General features: G+C 40.7%; 1 protein-coding gene across 3 annotated transcripts in view; it reads right to left on the reverse strand.

Annotated features, from left to right (window-relative positions):
- Nucleotides 1-25,160, reverse strand: part of MNAT1 (MNAT1 component of CDK activating kinase) — a 193,839-nt gene that overhangs the window by 93,679 nt on the left and 75,000 nt on the right. For all 3 annotated transcript variants that reach the window (XM_054026944.1, XM_054026946.1, XM_054026945.1), the window contains one exon: nt 21,537-21,662. In XM_054026944.1, coding sequence (XP_053882919.1) covers nt 21,537-21,662 — 126 coding nt within the window. The remainder of the gene's footprint in view (nt 1-21,536; nt 21,663-25,160) is intronic.

Below are 25,160 nucleotides of genomic sequence, written 5' to 3' on the forward strand. Positions count from 1 at the left end.
CACGTTGACTTGAGAATTGACTCTGGCAGTCATGGAAGGAATCATGTTTGCATGATTCCCCTCCTATACTTTGGGGCAGGGATACTAGAGAGAAGGGCAGGGTATTTATTAGTGTCCCCTCTCCAAGGGCTCAAATAGGGAGGATGGGCCTCAGCCTACCTGAAAATACCAAATCAAAAACATTTTATTTAGAAAATGCCTACACAATCCAGCAGGTATAGAAGCATACACTGATTGTGCTGTTAAATACTTATTCTGCAGTAAGCCATAGCTATTCCAAGGGTGTTACATAAATATGACTCCACATAATAGACTATACATATTATGCACAGACCATAAAGGGTTTGTTTACACTCACACACACAAAATAAAGACAGGAGGGCTAGGCCTGTCTCCACCATCCTCTCCCAGCATTTTCAACACTCCTACACCCACCACATTAAAATCATAGAATCAAAGAAGTGTAGGGCTGGAAGGGACCTCAGGAGGTCATCAAGTCCAGCCCCATGTGCCGAGGCAGGACCAAATAAACCTAGGCCCATCCCCATCAAATATGTGTCTACTGTTCTTAAAAGTCTCCAATGAGGGGGATTCCACAACTTCCCTGGTAACTTATTTCAGTATTTACTTCTCCTTATAGATAGAAAGTTTTTCCTAATATGCAAGATAAATCCTTTGCTGAGGATTAAGCTCATTACTTCTTGTCCTACCTTTAGTAGACATGGCAAACAATTGAACACCTTCCTCTTCGTAACAGCCCTTAATGTATTTAAAGATTTATCAGGTTCCCCCTCAGTCTTCTTTTCTCAAAAAGAAACATGCCCAATTTTTGTAACCTTCCCTCATAGGTCAGGTTTTCTTAACCTTTTACCATTTTTTAACCATAGCTCTCTCCCGGACTCTCTCCAATTTGTCCATGTCCTTCTGGAAGTGTGTTGCCCAAAACTGGACATAGTACACCAGCTGAGGCCTTACCAGTGCCAAATAGAGAAGGACAGTAACCGCTCACGTCTTACAAACATTCCTGTTCATACACGCCAGAACGATAGCCTGTTTTGCAACTGCATCATATTGTTGATTCATTCAGTTGATGATCCAGTACAATGCCCCGATCCTTTTCTTCAGTATTCCCCATTTTGTAGCTGTGCATTTGATTTTTCCTTCCTAAATGCAGTACTTTGCACTTGTCTTTATTGAATTTCATCTTGATTTCAGATCACTTCTCCAATCTTTCAAGATCATTTTGAATTCTAATCTGTACTCCGAAGTGCTTTCATCCCCTCCTAGCTTGGTGAAACCCACCAATTTTATAAGCACATTGTCTACTCTATTATCCAATAGAACAAAATAATCTTATATAATTAAATATTAAATAGTACAGACCCAGGATTGATTCAAGGGACCCCACTAGATACATCCCCCTAGTTTGACAGCAATGTACAAGTCATTCTTGAAGTTAACAAAAAGCCACACACAATGACTTTCTACCTTCTTCCACCACCTTCAGGGTCTACTTCACTATCTGAGAACAATATCTGGATTAGTATTCTCATAGCAACACTTCCAGCAAGTTGATGGTCCATTGCTTTACTTCTTACCAATTACCGCATGTGCTGTAGAGTTCAGCTTTCTGTTCTTCAAATATAGACGAATTTTCCATATGTGACCTCTGAACTTCCATCTCCTGTCCATAACATAACACTCACCTGCTTTGGCTCACTTAGTCTTGCTTTTCTCTCTAACATAGAGGGAAATTTAAAAAAAGTTTAAACTTCACTGCATGCTTAGGTATAGTCCCTACCTACATTTATTTTCTTAAAAGAGAGCTGATCGAAATATAGATAAGCCACTAAACTTTCAAAGATGAAGAATTTTTACCCTTAATAACTTCTCTTTCATGAGCAGCCAAGACTGTCAATATTCCTTTCTAGCTACACCTTGACTGACTTTTTGAATCCAGGCTGGGCACATATAGGGAATTCACCTTTTGACGTCCAATGCAGATTGCCTAAAACAATATTCTCTTCGCCTGCCCTCGGCACCTGAACAAACATCTTCAGGAACACTATTATTTAGGTTTCTTTGGTACAGAACATTGTCTCTTTGATCAACAATAACTTCCACTGTGATGTTTTTAAGCACATAATGAATACAGCTGGGGGAATATTGACTACTGAATACGTAGACACCCACTTCCTTTTTTAAATGATTTTTTATTTTTATTTTTTAGTCCCAATCATGTTATTTAAAACGTGATCAAAGGAGTCTAACTCCTTTGAAACTCTTAGATATACAGCTACCTATTTTCTGTTTTTTTTTTTTAATCTATCTATATATACATATACACACTAATTTAGGCCCAAATTTAGGATTAAAAGAGGAAAAAAGATTAACAAATCAGAGGTCCCTGAACAAGGTGCTACAAATTCCCTCCTCATAAACCGAAATATCTACCAAAAGATGTTACCTGTAACAAACATCAAAGTGTCAGAGGGGTAGCTGTGTTAGTCTGGATTTGTAAAAAGCGACGAAGAGTCCTGTGGCACCTTATAGACTAACAGATGTATTGGAGCACAAGCTTTCGTGGGTGAATATCCACTTCGTCAGACACATCAAAGTGCTGTACTGCAACTTGTATATCCTTTACAACAGTGGAAGAGGTTCAAGTCCACTAGGGTCCAGAATAAGAAAAAGCATTCCTAGCTCTATTAAGATATATGCTAACCAGGATAAACCTGATGTATGCATGGGAGGAGAGGGAGGGAAAGACATTTAAAGCAGCTCCAAGACCACTGCTTGGTCACCTATCAGTATATTGAGCCTGGTCACAAGACTAGAACCCATGAAAATCACCGTTGAGACTAATGCAAGATAGCAATTTCCCTATGTTTTCCAAGGATTAGGGAAATTTGAAGGGAAATATTAAGTTTTAGCTTGAACCTCAACTGAAGTCTTTCACATTTACAAACCCCTCAGAATGTTCAAATGAAGGAACGCAGGAACACCAGTGTGAAATGATACTTTGTGGAAACAGAAAGCCACTTGGGTAAAAATCTCACCCGTCTGTTGAAAAAACAAAATCTTTAGGAGACCTCATGAACAAGGATATTAAAAAGAAATGGAGAAACAGCCAGCAGAAGGAACTCTCAGAAGTTGAAAAAGGAGCTTAGAATGCCACCAAACTTACCGCTGTACAATACAAAGCTTGAAACAACTGTCAAGTGATGCAGCATTTTATGGACAAGGTGCAAATGACGTACAAAGAGCAAAGTAGCAACTTGTGGCTACCAACAGCAAATGTCTCAAGGGCCAGATCATAAAAGGAGTACTCTCTACCACTTGGCCAAATCAAAACTTCAAGTTAACTGGAATGAAGATTTACACACAGACAGACAAATGCCCTTGATCTTGTTATTGTGCTGAAAGGATGGCTTTCTCTAGGTCTGTTGGCCTACCAGGCAGCTCCCTCAAAATTGGATGCAGTCCTGCTGAAAGGCTGACTTAAAGGCAATTGCATACCTCTTTGCCAATTCTCCCTTCCCAGCCAAATCAGTCAAGGTGGCCAGACCTCTCTCAAGTAAGCAAGAAGAGGAGGAAATAGAAATGTCAGGCAAATTACTTCAGTCAGCATCATCAGACCAAGAAACTTGGAGACAAGATGCAGCAGGCTGTGTCTGTGTGGACAACATTAAGTAAAAAGGGACTATGATGACATACTGACACTCAAAGTCAAACCTCATTAATTCTTTTGCATTTGAGCCTGCCTTAAAGGCTTTGAATCTATTCCACTGTTTCTGTGGGAAGTCAAAAGCCTCTTTCCTTAAATGAGCTTTTGTCTTTTCCTCTTGCTGCTTATTTTGAAGAGTTCTTTTATCAGCCTATGATTACATTCCACATTTATCCTGATCAGCATAAAGACAGCCCTGAAGATATCAGGCTGGTATCAGAGGAAGAAAGTTTTACTGTTTGTGGAACAATTAAGACATCACTATTACTACTTTTGAAATTATTTCTTCCAGTTTGTGAGACTCCAGTTCATACGATTCCACTTGTATCCAGTTTGTGTGATTTCCCTTTACTCTGAAAAAACTCCCACTGTAATAATCAGTTCCAAGTTCCTTAGTCTGCTCCTCAGTTTTAGCATCAAAGCTTTCCATCAAGTTGTTAAAGTATTCTTCTATTGCTCAAAACTAACTGTGAATATGGAGTCAAGTATCAGAGGGGTAGCTGTGTTAGTCTGGATCTGTAAAAGCAGCGAAGAGTCCAGTGGCACCTTATAGACTAACAGACGTATTGGAGCATGAGCTTTCGTGGGTGAATACCCACTTCGTCGGATGCAACATGGAGGTTCTGTCTAGCTTTTTATATCTATCACCAGGATATCCGAGGTTGGATATTTACAAATCACTTGAGAGTGGGACAAACAGGACCATCTTCCCACTTATGGAAAGATATATTTACTAAGTAACTTGCCTTTCTTTTTGGTATGCTTACCCTTTAGGAATACAGTGTAGTACCGCAAGCAGCAATGTTTAGCAACATCCTGCACCAATAAAAGTAGCTCATTTATATTTTGCGTGCTCATGTAGATTAAGAACAGTTTATTAATTTTAATGGTCATGATTTATGTACCTTGTGGCCAAAATACGGTATCTAAAGTAAAGTATAGATTTATTAAAAAGACAGCAGCACGGAAAAAGTTATATTGGAATAATCTATAATCTGTTTACATTATATGAATGATTTGCTGTTCCTTCATAAGGCATGTAGGAAGTCAGCACTCCTCAACGTGTAAAGTATTTCCATGTGCTTAAAGCATGATCTTTCCAAAGCAAACAATGACTGAGAAAATTTTTATTATTCTTTATTTCCCTGACAGCTGTTTTTTTTGGATTTTTCTCCCAGCCACCTTCTTTCTTTCAGTCAGATCTCTCCCTATTGCTCACAGTAACACCTACTCAAGGAACGGAGCAAAATCAATGACATTTTCATGGTTAGGAGACTTAATAATGAGATGATCCAGTTTCTTATCTCAGATTGATTTAAATTATGTTTTCTTAAGGGCTAGTCACTACTATAACTATGCTGGTCGAACTAAAAATGACCACACTAAGGGGTTGTATTACTTTAAGAATAATAGTTTCTAAACTGATATTGTTATATGACACAAAATCTGTGTAGACAAGCCTCCAGCCTGCCATGCACTTCTATACAACTACTCTGTCTGGGGGTTCCTTGGTCCCCTTCCAGACACTAAGGGTTTGTCCACGTGAGACAGTTGCACCAGTTTAATCTAACATGCGATTTCAAACCAATTTAGTTAAACCAGTGCAATTCTGCATGAACAGGACACTCTTCTTTTGTTTAAAACCAGCGGCCTCTTTAGACATAAGGCCTGGGGACAGATCCTTAGCTATGTAAATTAATATCGAGCTTGAAGTCAACGGAGCAATGAGGATCTGCCTCATGGTCTACATACAAAGTTGCACCACTTTAACTAAATTGGGTGTAACTTTTTTTTTATGGACACCATTACATCCGTTTGAACCTGTCCTGCATTGGTTTAGGTTGCCCCTGTTAAGTAAAATAATACGAATATGGTGTGATTTTTAGTAGGTTTTATGCCTTGGCCAGGAAGTGTTCTTAGCAATTTTGCAAGACTGGTTTATAGATCTTTTGCATGAAATGAAAGTAATTGTACAGTCCCGTGTCTATTGGCTAAAATAATTAAGAGTAATGCTCACAGCCCCACTGATGTGGAAAAGTGTTTTGCAGAAGGCGGCAAGTATCGACATCCCAACCTTTATCGACACCCTAACCTTACAGTTGAGGAGGCTCAGGCACAGAGATGAAGTGAGTTGAATATGATCACAAAGCAAGTCAGCAGAGTTAAAAATAGATCCCAGGTCTCCTGACTCCCAGTCTAGTGCCCTGTCCCCAGATTACGCTGCCTGTCCAGCAGAGACCATTCCTAGGGGATTATCAGGGGCCCAGGTGACAAAGCTACTTGGTATCCCCTGCTGCCAGGCATCCACACACCATTTTATGAGATCTACCATTTTACACTTTTCAGGCTCTTTTTTTTTTTTTTTTCCCCCTCTTCCCCCCTAAATGGAATGCAAGACAACTATCCTGCAATCAGACAGTGCAAGATCACTTTAATGGGGTGCCATGTAGGCACAAGGTTAATGAGTCTTCACACAGGTCTACCCATGCCAATCCACTTGTACAATTGGGACTTAAAATGCTTAAAACATTTTCCAAAGCGATTGAAAACATAGTTCATGTAGATTACTCTGCATCAGTAAAAAGAACTAGGAATATCTTTAGTTCATTGTAGTGGTAGCTTTATAAAATTCATTAGATCCAAAAGTTACAACAAGGCAATTCTGTAAATCAACTCAACTTGCAAGAGCTCCTGTGTTCAAATCCCAGTCAAGCCCTCCCACAGGTTGGGAATACTGTTGTCCCTGTGTTATGGAGGTGATCAGACTACACAGTCCCTTCTAGCTTTAAAAGCTAGGAACTAAAAAAAAAAAAAAAAAAAAATCAATCTATGAACTACAGTCACCTTGTGATGAATGATACTTTAGAATTAATGGATGGCATTTTCAAAATATCCTGCAATCTATTTTTGATAGATTTTCTCCCAGAAAATATTTGCCTCTTCTGAAAATGTTTTATTAATAGATTTTGTCTCTCTCTACAGTGAGCTGCTCTTCCTGGGAAACCAGTGGGGTGGCTGCAACTATGGCTAATCCAACATTTCTGCTCAATAATCAAACACAGGGCCAAATCCTGCTCACTTTACTCACCCGAGTAGTGCCATTAGCATCAATGGCCTATACCAGTGGTTCCCAAACTTGTTCCGCCGCTTGTGCGGGGAAAGACCCCTGCAGTCCGGGCCAGTTTGTTTACCTGCCGTGTCCACAGGTTTGGCCGATCGCGGCTCCCAGTGGCCGCAGTTCGCTGCTCTGGGCCAATGGGAGCTGCTGGAAGCGGCATGGGCCGAGGGACATACTGGCCGTCGCTTCTAGCGGATCCCATTGGTCCGGAGAGGCGAACCGCTGAACCTGCAGACGCGGCAGGTACACAAACCAGCCCGGCCCGCCAGGGGCTTTCCCTGCACAAGCGGCAGAACAAGTTTGGGAACCACTGGCCTATACAACTTAACTCCAGCGGCCAAAACAAGCATGGCATACATTGCTTTGTCAGCTAAACACAATAAATTCAAGAGTACGGCTCTCTTCTGAAAAGTGACAGTACACATGGCATCTTCTTTCTCAGCAGATCTACTCCTTGTGTCCCTTCACAGGTAGATCCACTGACTTTGGTGAAACAAATATATATTTTATTGTTTTTCACTCCCACAGAGCTAACTGTAACTAAATGAGTGTGTTAAGAGTTTTGTTTACTAAGTTCCAGTCATTACCGATGTGCCAACTCATTGGCCCATATACATACTAATATATGTATATAAACAAACACCACTTTGGCAGTGTTAAGGGACCTTAAAGTGGGCGTAAATATAATTTACACTGCCAGAGCACTATAAACGTGCACAATTGTAAAGGAGAATCAGGCCCTGTGTTTTTAGCAGGCTTGCATAGGTGTAACAAGAAGGCTTAATCTGGACTACCAGATCCTTATCATATTACAGTATTAGTGAGGGATAAGCTGAACAGCTCAACTTTATGAGTCCAGGCTAAGTTTGCATGGCTGGGGGGAGGGGACATCTTTATATTCGTAAAACACCATTTTTGACATGGAAACAAAGTGAGGTAGTGAAAATCAGAAGTGGGAGGGACCTCGAGAGGTCTCTAGTCCAATCCCCTGCACTCATGGCAGGACGAGGTATTATCTAGACCATCCCTGACAGGTGTTTGTCCAACCTGCTCTTAAAAATCCCCAATGATGGAGATTCCACAACCTCCCTAGGCAATTTATTCCAGTGCTTAACCACTCTGACAGTGTGGTTCAGATAGTTCAAAACATTTAAATGCAGAATCTCATGCCATTTTTTATAATTATTTTTCAGATTAGAACCACTCTTTTAGGTTAACTGCGAAATACCATAAAGTAATAAATACCATCATTTGCAGTGGTTTATATACTTTTTCACCTAATCTTTGTGGGGGAAAAAACTTCATTAAGTCAACATAAAACGTCTAATGTTTCAACACTTTGATATATCAGCAGCTATATAATAATCACAGAACTAATTAATTATCGTAGATGGTCTGTAGGTTGGTACACACGAAATATGATCTGACTGAGTGCTTTTAAATACAGTGCATCTGGCTTACACTTCAAAAAACAGATAGTTCAAAACATTTAAATGCAGCTATGCATGTATCTGCCTGAACCTTCACAAAACCTTTATTTATTTATTTATTTTAAAGCCACTGCCCCTCTCCCTTACCCCCCTCCCCCAAATTTTGTCTATTGTTGCTAAGTGTCCTCCGTCATAATATTCAAAACCTACAGGCATGTTGCTTCATACTGGATACATATTTCAAAATGTTATAGGATATACATAACATTTAAGTCATGGGATTCTTCAGACAAATGGTAAAATACTTAGAATCCAACCCTGAAGTACCACCTTGTAACCCACCATTTAGTTTTTGCAGATATAATAAAACATATGGATTCTGTACCAATGTATTGTTTCTTTAATGAGGGTTGAGTTGCGAAGCTCAGAATTTGCTTTTTCTCTCTGGCTTCTCGAAGTTGGTGTCCTGCTTCCCAGATCACTGCAGTGTATGTTGCTGTTGATAAGGACATCCAATTCTGCAGTTTCTAATAACGTAACAACATTTTTTTCAGCATGTTTTTCCTTATACTAGAGAGCACAAATATAAGGCTCAATTGTAGCAGTGCTGAGCTCCCAGAATTCCAACCAGAGCCAATGGGACCTGCAAGTGCTCAACGACTTTAAAAAACAGCTCCATAGGAACCATTCTGAAGACAGCCACTTTTACTGGCTTTGGCACAGTGCACAAATCAGTATCACTTCATGTTCTGTCTACTTTCCTACAGCAGCAATTGGGTCTTCCATCTCTGCTGTGTTTTTTCATGTGCAGGATTAACTGCCCTTCAGAACAGTCACTAGATTCCTCCATCTGCAACTAGTTCATAGTAAGACTAACATAATGACTGCACTTTTAGACTCTAGAAATGGCTACAGTAGCTCCTAGTCAGACTGAGGCCTATTTAGCCTGATTTTGGAAGGTGCTGAGCACCTAAGATCCCACTGATTTCAAAAGGGGGTTGTGAGTGCCCAATAACTGAAAATCTGTCTGTCAAAGAGTGCACTCATTGCCGGAGCACCTCCTCATGGCTGGGTGTGGCATAGCAAACTCTCTCCTCTCCAGTGCCGCCTGCTGGCAGTCATTTTGGCCCCACAGCAGTCCCCCTCTTCTCATAACTTGGCTATCTGGCCATATCACCATTTTGTTACCTCAGAAGTCCAATAAAATAAAGTACTTACAACAGGTCTTCGTCCCTGAATTTGGGCCCTTTGGGCCTTGCACATTCTTTGTTCAAGGCGTCCTTATCCCCTTAAATCTGGGGACTTCATACACCACCTTCCCTGGTGGCTAGTAGGGGAACTGAGGGCTTTCCCCCACGCCCCACCCCAATAACTTGGTTCCAGCCCAAGGTCACTGTAAGTGAGCAGGCAAGGTCTCTCTATTCTGACCCACCCCTACTTCTACTCAGAACCTCGCTAGGTTCATCCTACTCTCAATGCCAGGACTTGCAGGGCTCTCCCCTGGTATCCCCCAATAAATCTGAGACTAAAAGAACAAACTTAAACCATCTTCCATCCTCCACAGGCTTGGCCTTTTTCATGCCTCAAGTTCCCCTGGTTGTTCCTCCACTAAATACCTCCCAGGGCCCCCTCCCTAAAAATCCAGATCCTCCCCTTTTATCAGGGCTTACCACTGGAGCCTACCCCACTTCCAGTGACTCCATCTCTCTCCTGGTGCTCTGTGAGACTTGTCTGGTTAGGAGATGATGCTAGGGCTAATTCTCCCTCTTGGCTTCCACCTTGAGCTTGCCAGTCTGTCCACTCTCTAGTCCCAAAGCATGACCAGAGAGTTTCTTCCTCTCCTCCCTGCAGCCCCCTTCTGCTCCAAACTTCCTTTCTTTATACTAACCACCCAGCTCCTTCTCCAGCTGAGCTCCATCTCTAGTTGTGCCTGGCTCACCTTTCAGATGCAATCAGGTCGGGTTGATTGAGCTCTCAAGCCCACATTATCCTTTCATTTCCTGCATGGGGTACACAACCCATCACACTGGCCCATATAAATGAATTTACCAACTCCAAAACAAACACCCTCACACTATATTGAACTCTGAAAACCCTAATACTAGACAACGGAAGAGAGGAAAGTTATGATATTCAGGTGTCACCTTCTGTTCCAAACAGCAACAATAAATCTAAATTCAAACATTTTATATTTGCAGAAGCCTCATTTGTTTCAAAGAGGTACCTGTAAACACTATGCTAATGTTCAGGAAGTGGGAATTTATTTAGCTATTGATGTCACACATTTCAAAATGGCTTAGCTCAAGAAACACCAAAATTAATTAATTAATGTTCACTGGACACTAGTCAGAATTTGCATATTCTCTGCCCCACTCCCACAGACAAAGTTATATCCCGCTGGAAGGTAAACAAAAGATTCCTTCAAGAGCTGAACACTCTACAAAAAAAAGGACCACATCTCAACAGAAACACAAATGGAACGTTAAGGTTTTGTCCCCATTTCAGTAGTTGATGACCAGACACTGAAATAGTTGCAGGTATGGAAAATCCTGACACAGTGTGGCTTGATGGAGAGAGCACTGGACTAGGGCTCAAGAGAGGTGGGATCTATTCCTGGCTCTGCTACTGGGTGACCTGGGACAAGTCACTTCAGCTCTGTGCCTCAGTTTCCCCATGGATAAAATGGTATAAAGATGCTTACATTCTTTAAAAAGCACTTTGATATTTACTGATAAAAAGCACTATATAAGAGCTAGGATTAACTAGTAAATATAATAATAATAGCATAGAGGAGGACAGCTGTAATTATCCCAGGAATGGGGCTTAATTAGGCTGCAACACTATTAACTCATCTGGAAACTATCCAGCAATAATTCATACAGTGCAGGTTATCTTAACTTCCTTAATCCTTACTCTCACAGGTTAACTTTGACACACACATACACCCCCCACGCCCTTCCTCCAGGGCACTCACTTAAGGTTTCAGGATCTCAGCTGACAGCTCTTTCGGGCGGAGACCTGCGTCTCCCCTTCCAGACCGGGTTTAGGCTTGCAGTCCCTTTGCACCTCACCCTGCTTGCCCCAGCAGGTCTGATTGGGATCCAGCACCTGTGATTACCCTTTCTCCAGGGGTTGCAACAATGTGTACCAATTAGCAACCAGCCTTCACAAAGTAAAATACTTTTATTCTTAGGGTGCATTTATTATCAGGGTAAAAGTATTACAGAGAAAACATGTGAAAACAATAAAAATGTCCTGTACCCATTCTAAAAGCTTACTAAAGATCGCTCATCAGTTCTAGGGGGTCCGGATAGGCCAAAGTCTTTCCAACCCTTCCACAACAGTGCCCTCTCCCTCCCCTCAGAGAGAAGGTCCCATCCATTTGTTGAATCAAAAAAAAGTCCTGTGCCAGTTTAAACTTAGTCTTTATGCCAAAAGCCCTTTCTTTGTCAGTTCCTCTCTGGAAAATTCAGTCTGAACCAGTATATGCAAGCCTCCCCAGGGAGTGGTACCTCTCCAGAGGAGTTTACAAACCTGAGTGATTCATCTTAATCACCCCCCACACACTGTTTTTAGTTCCTGGAGAAGCTATGGTAACCCTTCCTCCACTCCCCCACAAAACTGCATACAATCCCTGGCCCACAATGATAACAAACCATCCATAAACTTATCACAATATTGTCCCCAAAATATTGCATGTGACTGCAATATCTGTCACAGTTAACACCTAGCGGGAGGCTGCCCTCAGCCCCGACCCCTCTCCACTGCTGGTACCTAGCCTGTCGCTGAGACCCCAGCACCATCCCCTTGCTTGAGGCTCAAGGGGCTGGGGAAATGGAGTTGTCTCCTTGCTGACAGACTCTAGGAGCTCCAACACCATCCCCCAGCTTCTTGAGAGGATGCCTTCCCTTAAATCCACTTCTCACTCTGGTTTATCAGGGAACCAGACCCTGTATGGAACTGGACACTTGCCAGCTGCTAAATGATGACACCTTGAACCTTAACGCTTCACTTATCTCACTGGATCCCAAAGCTACTGTGGGGAAATGTGAAAAAAACCCACTTCACACTGGGCAATCGGGCAGTGAGGGAAAAATTCTTTCCCAGTCCCTAAAAAGGTGACTAGCATGATGCCCACAGCAAATCAAAAACCTGGTGCTATGCTAATCCCAGCGGTGGAAGCTGGGGCTCCAGTCAGAAGGTCAAGGCTCATATCCCTCTACTGAGTTCACAGGGGCCTATGGCTAACCTGAGCCTCACTGGCCTGCCCACCAGCCCAGGTGATGCTCCCTTCCCACCCCCCAGCCATCTTCCTCTCCCAATGCCAAGGAATGAGGGAGATTACTCCTTGTTCCTGCCATTCCAGACACAGAGTCCTTGTCTTTCAGGTTGCAGGGGTATATTTGCTCTGATGAAGCTCACCCCTGCTTAAAACTAGCATAAACTCCACTGAAGCAAATCTTTAATTTTCCTTGTCTATACTTGGGGTTCACATAGGTGCATCTAGTCGATGGCTGGCCACTGATTGCTGCATTTGGACTGAATTCCCAACCTTGACAAGGCCTAAGTTAATATTTAAAGTGCCTATTATATAGAGGACCAAATTAGCCTGTTATCCCTCTTATAAAAAAGAGGGTAGAAAAGAATCAATAGATAGAATATCTTGTCTATTAAAGGGCTATTGTGTTATTTCACTCATGCCAACAACAAAAAATTCCAAACTCATTCACTTGTGTAGCAATGCTCATGATTTGATCTGCCACTGGAAAAGAAAATCATTCCTTACTGCAATGTAAAAGATCACTAACTCTTAGGCACTGTTGCATGAAGTGCTTAGAGTTTTAAGATGGTTCATCAAATGGCCATCTACATTTCCAAACCATTTCTTCACTCCCCACTCCATAGAGTATTAGTTTCTATTACCTGGATTGGAATTATCACCAAGTAATAATTAGTGCCTGAACCAATGTGAACTCTTCTCTTGAAAATGCCAGTCACAAGTTCTCAGTTGCACACTAAAGTAAATTAAATCTAGATATACTAATGGCAAAGGGTTCATATACAGTACCACTTTGAACACAATAGAGGTCTCATATACTAGATTACAGGCAAAGGGCTCACAGAGGACACCATCCCAAATTTACTGAGATATCCAGTTCTTAACTTTGAGTCAGTGTCTATTCACTTTAAGTATCAATAAAGATAGTGAGGTGTAAAGAAATCTTAGCGTCAACTAATCTGTATTATTAACTAACCTATAAATACCAGTCTTTTAATTTAAATGAAGCAGTCTTTAAACCAATTACCTACAGTGTTGTTATAGATAATGAGATAATCTTTTAACCCACAGGAACAGTTTAACATCTAGACAACAATATAACAATTGATATTGGACTAAAGTAATTAAGTCATAATCTCCGTACAATGTGGTTTTGCTACAGGGAATCTACAAAAATGTGTTACAACAAGCCAGACACACCTTTCAGTGCTGAACGAAAAGGTTTGCACATAACTCAATATATTTTTCCCCAAGTCAGCTAGAGTTAAAGAGAGTGGAAGAAAGGGAAGTAACCCAGGATGTTCTACAAACATCCCAAGACACCCTGTCCTCTTCAGAGAGTTTTGTTTTTATTTAGTTGATTAAATAATAGACAAAGTGAGGGTAATTATTAATGGAGGAGTATATTCAAAGCCAGGAGAAGAAAGAGCTTTTATAGCTGCAAAGGTATGAACTACTAACAAAAGGAACCTTATTAAGTGATCTAAAAGCTTTGCAAAACCCCACTCAGAGGCTTTCACAATAGTAACTCCTTAAGGACTCGATCCTGCAAAGTGCTGAGCAATTTGGCCCTGATCCAGTAAAGCATTTAAGCGTGTATTTAAACTTTGAACAATGAAATCAATGGGACTACTCAGGTGCTTAAAATTAAGCATGCACTTAAGTGTTTTTCTGGATAGGGGCCAAAGTGGTCATCACCTTCCAGGATTGAGGGCTAAGTGGGGGCTAACAAATACTATAAAAAGGAGTGTTCCTTACCTATCTCCATGCAAGAAATTCACACACCATGAGCAGAGTGGAGATTAAAAACAAAAACACAGATTAACTCTGCCTGGCATGCATCTCATGAAAAAATCAAATCCGTCTGAACGGTTTCTGCCTGAAGATAGACCAGCTGGAAGGAATAGCAAAGGAAGGAAACTGGACTGATTCCCTAACAAAAAAAAAAAAAATCTTTTACTGTTTAGGCAGATTTTAAGAGCACGTCATTAAAAAAAAGATGACGACAACGACAACCAGTAACAATGACCATTTATGAACATAATCACATGCCACACAAATGGATGCAACTACTTGAAACACAACATGCAACTACCTGGATCTGTAGACAGGGGCAAACTACTGTAAGTGGCGGGATTAGGTTTAATCCTCCCAATTCACATATCATCATATATCTGGGAGACTCTGATGGAACACAACGATTAAAAAGTATTTGGAGGAATTTTTTTTTGGACTTGGAGCACAATCTTGGATACTGGCTCCATGAACTGTAAAAGAAACACAGACTGGAAAACAGAAACAGCCTATGAACATTTGCTGGAACCTGAAGCAACAGAGGCAATAACGAAGTACAGTCAATTTGGCCTTAGTTGAAGTCAAAGTTAAAAGCACAGCCCAACAAAACGTAATACAAGAATGTTCTTTCCAATTAGAATAATGTTGTGAGGGTAACATCAAAAGAATATTATTGCCTCGCACTTGCTCTGCTCAATTTACTACTGTGATGCATTTCAATGGTGTCCTAAACATCCTGTGCCACCAGGCAGGAGGATTAATTTGAGAATTATTGATCTGACTATTCCTTCCTGTGACTTCTGCTGCTTCAGGACAGCATGTCACTCACACTAACTTTGAACTAATTACAGTACAAGATGATGGCACCCAGAATGAAATGCTTGTAATATTCAGACCAAGTTAAGATAACATCGTTGCCATGATTTACACAGAGAAAAGCCAGGAAACTGAAAAGTTAAAGGGTGAAATTCCTACCCTTAGCTCACGCTGTCATATAAGGAGAAGACTGAGGATAGGAGATGTGGCATGGTCCAATGGACAGGACACTAGTCTGGGACTCAGGAAGCCCACGTTCTCTGACCTCCTGTATGACCTTGGGCAAGTCATTTCCCTCTGTGCCTCAGTTTCCTTTCCCACACTTTATCTTGCATACTTAGTCTGTAATCATTTTGAGATCGCAACTGTCTCTGAGTGTACTACTACATTACTATTAACAAATACTACTATTATAAAAATAAAAACACAGATGTGCCAGGAATTGGGCTCATTATGCAGCGACGATGCAGCAGAGCTATACTGAAGGGGTGCTTTCACTGTTGAAAAAGAATACTCTCCCACCCATACAAGGGATGTAATATTCTATACAGAGATTCTCTAAGTTCTCCAGCTACCTGCCCAAGAAGTGCTCTGAAGAAGTGAGCAGTTCCATAGGAGATGACAAGGTATATAGACAATCTAGTTTCAGGTACTTAATTTTTTAACTGCATGAAATTGCCTCCAAAGAACTTCACTCCTGGAGAGCAGCAATCCTCTAGTTAGATGGGTCAGGGAGCAATCATAAAAATGGGGTGGAGGGAAAGAGTGACAAGCACTCTGAAATGCTGCCCTACTTCATATACATTCTCCAGCACTATTAGTTAGTGGATTAGCTAAGGAACTGCTAAGTATTATAAGCAGTGGTGGTACTGTCAAGCACAGGCAAACCATGAGGATCAAGTGGCTCCCGCCACCATCCTGTAAGTGGCAGAAACGTTGAAAGGAAGCTATTATTGCAGTGAAATGAGCCCTGTCTGCATTTGTGAATTGCTGTCACCAGTGCAACACACACACCCCTGAATACAAATAAGTATCCTTACAAGGGTATGTTTGGACATCAACTCCCCTGTAGATCAATCTCCCAACCAGAAATGACACAGTCTCCAAACAGTGGCTTGATTTATTCCAAGATGATCCTGAAGAGATTCCTAGGATAACGGCGCATTAGTGACAGCCGTTGCCCTCTTCCGCTAATACTGAAAACTATTTAGCTGCTAGCACAGAACTGGCGCCACCATTTTCAAGACTGTTACTGGAAGTGCAATTAAGATTGCCACACTTTCTGTAACAGCATTAAGCTGGTTTGCAGACTGGGCTTAATAGACATATACTCCACTAAGGAAAAGAATGTTTAAAATATTCAAATTATGCAGGAAGCTGTGGGTCACAAATAAGAAGGCAAATGCCAAGATAAAAAGGGTCTGCAGCTCCCTATCCCACTCACTTACATGAAACATCAATTCACGAACGGTATCTTTTTCGTAACCAGGAAGCTTGAAGAGCCTGTTGTCCGCAGAACTGATTTTAAAAAAAGAAGCTAGGCAAAATGATACACAAAGCTGTAAGGATATAGCATAGATCAAGCTTAAATAGCTCTCTCTCAGGGTGGGGGAAGAGGTAAGGGGGTCCTATTCCTAGCTAACCTCCATGCTGTTAACAAAAGGAGCCAACTGAAGGAGAAGAAGTCTACCTTTTCTGAGTAATGAGGAATGTTCTCATTTCGTTTATTAAAGGAAGAAAATCCCCGCCCCCCCCAAAGGAATGGAAACTCAACATCTAGTATAAAGAATACACATAGGACACCTAAAAACAGCCAGCCTAATTGAATGTCTTTCAGGAGACTAAAATGGGTATATTCCTTGGAACTCAAGAGCAAAACCACGTCATCAATCAGGCTCAAGAACACCTCTGATTTAGACCATTCAAGGAAAAATTCTCATATTTCAAGCCAAAAAAAAAAAAAAGGAGAGCACCCCAGCCAACATTGTTAAGAATGTAGCTGCATAGACACAATCTCAGAATCAGCCAGGCAAGGCATTCAATACGCACTATCTGGCCTCTGTAAAATAAAAGAAGCCATCATCAGAGAAGAACAGTCCTAGGTTCAAGCAGCAGGTGAAGGGGCTGAGGGGAAAGAAAGGGGGAAAAAGAACTCTCCACTGGTGGACTTGAAGCACTACACCCATAATAGCAGTACTGCTTTGGTTCCAGATCTACACATCATATCACAACAGTACTTAAGGTGGGATTTTCAAAAGCATTCAGCACTGGTGTAGCTCTGCTCCCATGGAAGTCCATGGTGAAACGCCCATTGCAGTCAATGGAAGTTATGGACTTCAATGGGAGCAGTGCTATGCCAATGTTGAGCACTTGCCCTTACAGACAGACTATAGAAAAAAACAACGAGGAGTCCTTGTGGCACCTTAGAGATGGTTTATGTGACCATCACTTATTTGCACTGTAGTGTCCAGGAAGTGGATCTCTTGTGTGGACTGGTCCAGGCTGAGGTTGATGGTGAGGTGGAAATTGTTGAAATCCTGGTGGAATTCCTCAAGGGCCTCCTTCGCATGGGTCCAGATGATGAAGATGTCATCAATGTAGCACAAGTAGAGTAGGTGCGCTAGGGGACAAAAGCTGAGGAAGCGTTGTTCTAAGTCAGCCATACAAACGTTGGCATACTGTGGGGCCATGCAGATACCCATAGCAGTGCCACAAATCAGCCATCAAGAATTGGAACATTCAAAAAAACAGTAGGTGAGCACTTCAATCTCTCTGGACACTCAACAACAGACTTAAAAGTGGCCATTCCTCAACAAAAAAACCTTCAGAAACAGACTTCAACGAGAAACTGCAGAGCTGGAATTAATTCGCAAAGTTGACACCATCAAATTAGGCCTGACTAAAGAATGGGCATGGCTGGGTCACTACAAAAAGTAATTTTCCCTCTGTTGATACACGCACCTTCCTGTCAACTGTTGGGAAATGAGCCACATCCACCCTGATTGAATTGGCCTCGTTAGCACTGACCCCCCCACTTGGTAAGGCAACTCCCATCTTTTCATGTGCTGTATATTTATACCTGCCTACTGTATTTTTCACTCCATGTATCTGATGAAGTGGGTTATAGCCCATGAAAGCTTATGCCCAAATAAATTTCTTAGTCTCAAAGGTGCCACAAGGACTCCTCGTCGTTTTTGCTGATACAGACTAAAACGGCTACCCCTCTGAAGACTATAGAAGAACATCCTACATGAGAATTACCACATACAGCACAATCCCACAAACTTGTGAGGGGCTGAGCACCACAGGATTTGAAGGAGCCCTGCATCTCCCAAGACAGTGGTTCTCAACCAGGGGTCTGGGGCCCCTGGGGGACTGCAAACAAGTTTCAGGAGGTCTCCCAAAATAAACCAGAGAGCAGGGCCAGCATTAGACTTGCTGGGGCCCAGGGCAGAAAGCTAAAGGGGGGACTCAGAAAGAAAAAGGTTGAGAAACCCTGTCCTAGGAATAGTTCAGTGCATCATAGCCTTGGACCCAAAAAGTGTGAGTTCACTGTACTTTTCACCAGACATACCACCCACCAGGTACATACCACCCACTCTCAAGGTCTATTCACAGTAAATACACAACTGATAGAGTTGAAGGTCAGAAGGAGCCATTACATCATCTAGCCTGACTTCATATCACAGACCTGTACATTTCAGCTACTTACTTCTGAATTGGGCGTAATAACTTATGTTTGCCTAAAGCACATCTTCCAGAAGGGCATCCAGTCTTGAACTGAAGGCACAAAGGCATGGAGAATCCACCACTTCCCTTGGAAGTTTGTTCCAATGGTTAATAACCCTCACTGTAAAAATTTGTGCCTGATTTCTAATTTAAATTTGTCTGACTTCAGTTTCCTGCTGTTGGTTCGTCTTCTGCTATTCTCTGCATTTTCTCCACATGAAGTACTTACTGTAATCACGACACCTCTCAAATCTTCTTTTTGATAAATAGATTGAGTTATTTAAGCCTCTCACTGTAAGGCATTTTCTCCAGCCCTCAAATCATTTTTGCGGCTCTTCTCTGCACATTCTCTAATCTTCCAATGTTCTTTTAAAAATGTGGACGCCAGAACTGGACACAGTATTCCAGCATATGTCTCACCAATGCCATATACAGAAGTCATGCACCTCCCAACCCCTCTTATGCTCTACTGCTCTGTTTATACACCCAAGGATTGCATTCGCCTTTTTGACTGCAGCATCGCATTGGGAGTTTGAGTTAATTGCTTGTCCGCTGTGATCCCTAAAGCCTTTTCAGAGTCACTGCTTTCCAGGATACTGTCCCCCATTCAGTAGGTATGGCTTGCATTCCTTATTCCCAAATGTGAAACTTTCCATTTGGCTGTATTAAAAACACATTTTGTTTGAATGGGCCCAACTTACCAGTGATCCAAATTTTATTAAGTGTGATTTGATATTTACTTCCAGATCACAGATAAAAAAAGAATGTTGAACATCGGGCCTAGTACCAATCCCTGCAGAACCCCATAGAAACATCCTATTCAAAGAGGATTCCCTATGGATGACTTTTTGAGGTCAGTTAGCTAGTTCTTAGCCTATTTAACATGTGATTTATTGATATTTGTATGATGTTAATTTTTTTAATCCGAATGTCTTCCGGTATGAAGTCAAATGCCTTACAAAAGTCTAAATATATTAGATTTATGCAGCTGCCTTTATGAACTAAGTGCATAATCTCCTCAAAGAATGAGAATTATATTTGTTTGACAAGATCTATTTTCCAGAAAACCATGCTGACTGACATTGTATTTGTTTCCTTTAATTCTTTATGAACCGATTCCTTTATCGATCATCTTTTTCATTCTTTTGGCCAAGATTGATGTCAGGATAACCAGCCTATAGTTATCGGTCATCCCTCTTACCTTTTTTGAATATTGGCACAGCATTAACACTCTTCCGGTATTTTGGAATTTCCCTGGTATTCCAATAGTTCATAAAAATTAACATCAGCAAACCAGAGATCACCTCTGCCAACTCTTTTAGCCCCTTAGGCACAAGTTACATGGGCCTGTCTATTTAAAAATGTGTATCCCTAAATAAATATTGTTCAACAGCCTCTCTGATTAGAAATGGCCTGAAAAGTACTTTTCATCCTCCTGTGATACAAGCACATCATTCTGCTTCTTTCCAAATACAAACTAACCATTGTTAAGACGTCCTCATGACACACTCCAATGGTTCCTAAGTCCAAGAATTAAAAATACATAGGAACATTTTGCAGGAAAAAGGAATAATTAGTGCAGCCATCCAGTTGGACCATTGCTAAACCAAATAATGGTCTTTTTCTGTTAATTCTCTCAACACAATCAAATACACTAGTTTATAGCCCATACTAACCACTCCTAGCCCTTGTATGCTTGGTGCTGTAAAGACAGAGTAAGATGCAAATGCTGTTCTGAAGGGGCTCATGTTGTAATTCAGACACAGAGAATAGTCCAGACACCCATTACAAAACAGACTGATGTCACAGAGATGCAGGGTTGAGTGCTGGGAGTTTTTTTATTTGGTCTGTTCTAGGGGTTTTTTTGAGTATCAATTCTGGGTTATGCTTTTGTGGATTATTAAGTCTGTAACAAGAAGATGATTTTAGAAAGAATTTTTACAGTCTTTTCAGGAGACCTTGGAAAACAGAATGATTATTGCAGAGAAAGGGTAAAAAAAAAGATTAGTAACTTGCAATTTGGTTTTATCAAATCCTTAACATATAGGTTGTAGGTATATATTTTGGTGAAAAACAGAACAGAAGAAATGTTTATTTCGGAAAAGGAAAGAACATTTATATTATGTTGTGACAGAAAGAATGGCGTTATAAAACAGGAAAGCTAACAGATCCTTATTACCACAGAACTACTAACATATTTGCTGTTCGAAAAATATTTGTCTCTGCTGTTCATTGTTTGAGAATGTGATCTTATTGACACGACATGGATTTCCAGATTCTCTCTGACACACAATCTTCTAGTGCTCAAAATAAGCACCAGTCCTTTTCTGAAGGCTCTAGAATTTTAGCTTTCAGAACAATTACATCAAGCTATGGGGCAAAAAAAGGAACTTTCAATGGATCAATTACAGCACAAAAATTGCAAGGGCAAAATGCACAGAATCTCTTACATTCCAACTACTAGAATGCTGAAGTTCTTGAACTGCTCTCTTTAAATTACACCAATAATTAGAAACTATACTTATCATTGGTCTGTGTTCTACAGCAATGCAAGTCAAATTTAAAAGATCATTTATATCTCAGACTGGGAAAAGCTGTGCCTTCTGGAACAGTGAAATAAAAAAAGAAACAAAGAAGTCTTACCATTTTGATGCCAGTGGAAAATGTGACTGGTTTGACTGGTCTGGGTTTTTCCAGCTGCATTTCTAGCTGCGTAGATCTGTCTTTATGTTGAGCTAAGAGCAGGGAGGCCGGCAGATGGGAACTTTCCTGTAAACATGTTGAAAACACAGATTGAAATATTCAAAAGAAAAAAAATTAATGCTGCTCATTCTTCAAGACTACAAATTGTGTCTGAAAAGGCCATCACCAGCAGAAAAAGGTTACGCTAAATATTCTCTATATGAGAAACAGTTTACAGCAAACGATCACTTTCAGTAATAGGAAAAAGCTGCAGCAGCCTCATAAATCAGCGTAATCTGCAAACAACCATTTTTATGGAATCCACATTAAAGACAATATAACAGAGTCCTTATTGCAACTGGCCAATGCAACCATATTTATTAAAATAAAAAAATTGGAACTTAATCACAGAAGGAGTAGTACAAAGTAGTATAACTTGAATCAGATGTTTATCTAAGACACATTCTTTCTACAAATGAATTCAGACCAGTTTGAAATTGTTTCCCATTAGATTTCACCTGAGGCCGTTTGGAAATGATCCTTGCTCTGCCTTGCACAATGGCACCATTGTAAGTGCAACCAACAGCATATTTATTTTCTCCTTTACCAACTTATTTTTAGGGAAGCCAGCCAATTTTAAAATATATATATATATATATATATATATATAAAAGTAATAAAATAAATGGTTAACTTGCTTAACTACTTAAAATCTTACATTTAGGTTACAACTAAAAGATTAACATGTATACATATACCACATTCCAAGGAGAGGCAGACAAATTATTGGCTAAATAATTCTCTATTAAATTAGTCTGATTATCTCCGTGAACCCTGAAATCCTCTAACTTCTCTTTACTGTGGAAGCGGGGGAGGGGGAGATTAGAGCTGTTTATTCCCAGACTCCCTTGCTGCAGCACTTTATGCACAATGCACTCAATACAGCATATATATTTCTGTTCTGGGGAACCAAGGAAATACTGCTTTGTGTTCCAAATTTGCTACTAACTTATAAAGCAACTGAACCCCCAAAGCCAGATTGGGACTATAAATATTTTATTTTTAAAAATTTAAGATAGAAAAATGACTTTCAATGGGAGTTCGGTGCTTAGGTGCCTTTGAAAATCTCCTGACGTGACACAGAACCATCAAGTAGTGCCCATACTTACTATTGTAAGATTAATGCTCCCTCTTCATCCTTCCTATTGCTTGTTATGCTCACTCACTGACTTGTCTTAAAATAGACTGTGGGTTTCAGGGCTGAGATTGTATCTCACAATGGGACCTGATCTGGGGTGAGGGGTCATAATACAAATGACAGTGAGGGACAGCACAGTCCTGCAAGTGTCCGGGCACAGGTTCAGTACCCTTACTCTCTTCAGCATAGGGACTTCTCCCCTTCCAATCTCCATGCAACTAAAAAGAGAATTTGGACCACCCAAATTTGCTATGTTAGCACCTGAATCTCTGAGCACCTCCATGTCATCCAACACACTCACAGTCCAAGTGTGCACTACAAGTGCTGCTATTATCAGCAATAGTTGAGAAGACCCTATTGAATGCACTTTTTTTTTAATTTCAGATTTAATGTGCACTATATAGTTAGGGGGAGGGGAGGAGGGAAGTCTCCTTAGGCTTTTTGTCCTCCACTCACTTGTCACATGTTTATTTTCTCATGCGACACAAAAGGCAGCCAATTTCTATGCTAACTTCTCAGCAGTTTCTACATTAGCATAGAGATACACAGTTCTGAGAAATCAGCATTGCACCAGCAAACCACAGTGCTCTTGATTCACTGTTTGTCCTATGTAATAAGTGCACAGCCTTTCTAGTTAACTATCACTACAGAGCAGTAAAGAGATAGATATCATAGACCAGATCCTGTAAACATTTATGTATACATGTAACTTTCCGTACGTGAAAAATGCATTGAAATCAATGCAACCATTTGCACCAGGATTGTTAATTATGTGCATAAGTGTCTGCAGGATCAGAACTCACAGCTCGGAGGGAAAGGATGTGGGGGGACTAAGATGGCTTTAAGTTACCTTGGCATCTTCCTGATTCTGGGAGCAGGAGATACACCCCCCACAGCATAATTAAGACAGCCATGAGGGGCTAAGTCACAGAAGCCTGTCCCTACCTGCCTTCAGGCAGCATCACTGCCCATAATTCCCACAGCACAATGTGCTTCATCCTTGCCTGGACACGCACTCCCAGTCCCACGCAGCCTCTGGCACACCCCCTGCATAAAAGGGCTGGGAGCAGGGCTGAGAATTTCAACCGCCATGCACCGGGGAATTAATAACATCTCTAGCACTATTAGTGTACAATCACACCACGTGTTAATATTGTACTTAAAGACAAGTTTACACATTTTGCTCAGACCCAGGATCTGAAAGTTTGGACAGGAAGAAGCATTGCTCAGCATGACCCATGAAGAGAATAAAGATTTAAATTACAACTGGTATTTTAGTGAAAAGTGGCAGCCATGGAGCCGTCATTTGAAACACTGCCAGTATAAAATCTATCTAATCCTATATTGGGAGGTAGCACAGTGTTGCGGCTAGGAAAATGGACTGTGATTCAGGAGACCTGGGTTCTATTCCTGGCTTGGCGACAGCCCTGCTGTGTGACCTTGGACAAGTCACATTACCGGTCTGGGTCTCTGTTTCCCCTTGTGCCTGTCTGGTCTACTTAAACTGTAAGCTCTTTGGAGAAAAACAAAACACTCTCTTATTATATTAGTATAGCATCTAGCACAGCGACTGAAGCCTCTGCTACTGTAATCCAAATACTAGAAGTGTAAGAAGTTGTGAACTAGTCTTCAAACTTGCTGTAAAGCTTGAACATTAAGGAAAAAATTTCCTCTTGTTGCTGCATGAGACCTCTTAATTCTGCTATCTGTGTACACAGCTCTCTCAGTGACTATGAATTTAGTACATGACTGGATAGCAGAATATTGGAGTTGAGATTGCATGTATGCATCTGAAAAATATTTGCCCTACGTTTTTTCGTATTGTTAAATCAATGTTAAACCAGTTTGGAGAAAGCAGTGAAAGAAGTATACACTCAACTATTCTTTGTGCAACAATTCCTAAACAGAGAGTGCATTGAGAGACAAATTTAAAATTCATGGGTGAAATCCTGGCCTCTTTGGAATTAATGGGAGTTTTGCCTTTGATCAGTGGAGCCAGGATTTCACTCCATATGTTGCTAAAATGCATATCTTTACCAATAGCTCTAATACTCCCTTTTTAAACCCATTTTGACAATTTTCACTTACTTTGTTTATGTTGTGTTTATCTTTTTCATTTCTCTCAATGAAAAAAGTGACATTTGTTTCACTTCAGTTTATAGTTAGTTTCAGTTTCAGATTTGCAACACATTTGCAACACAGCAATATTTAGACTTCAGGTACTTCAGGGGGATATTTAAAAATAACTGTTCCCATAGAAATTTTAGGAGTTATTGAAGAAACTTATTTCTGATGGTTTTATAAAAGCATGATTTTACAAAACTAAGTTTTGAGCCAAATTTCACAGTCCACTTTAAAAACTAGAGAGACACACTAAAGTTTTCTAA

This window comes from Malaclemys terrapin, chromosome 4 (genome assembly GCF_027887155.1).
Source record: "Malaclemys terrapin pileata isolate rMalTer1 chromosome 4, rMalTer1.hap1, whole genome shotgun sequence".
Classification (NCBI taxonomy): domain Eukaryota; kingdom Metazoa; phylum Chordata; order Testudines; family Emydidae; genus Malaclemys; species Malaclemys terrapin.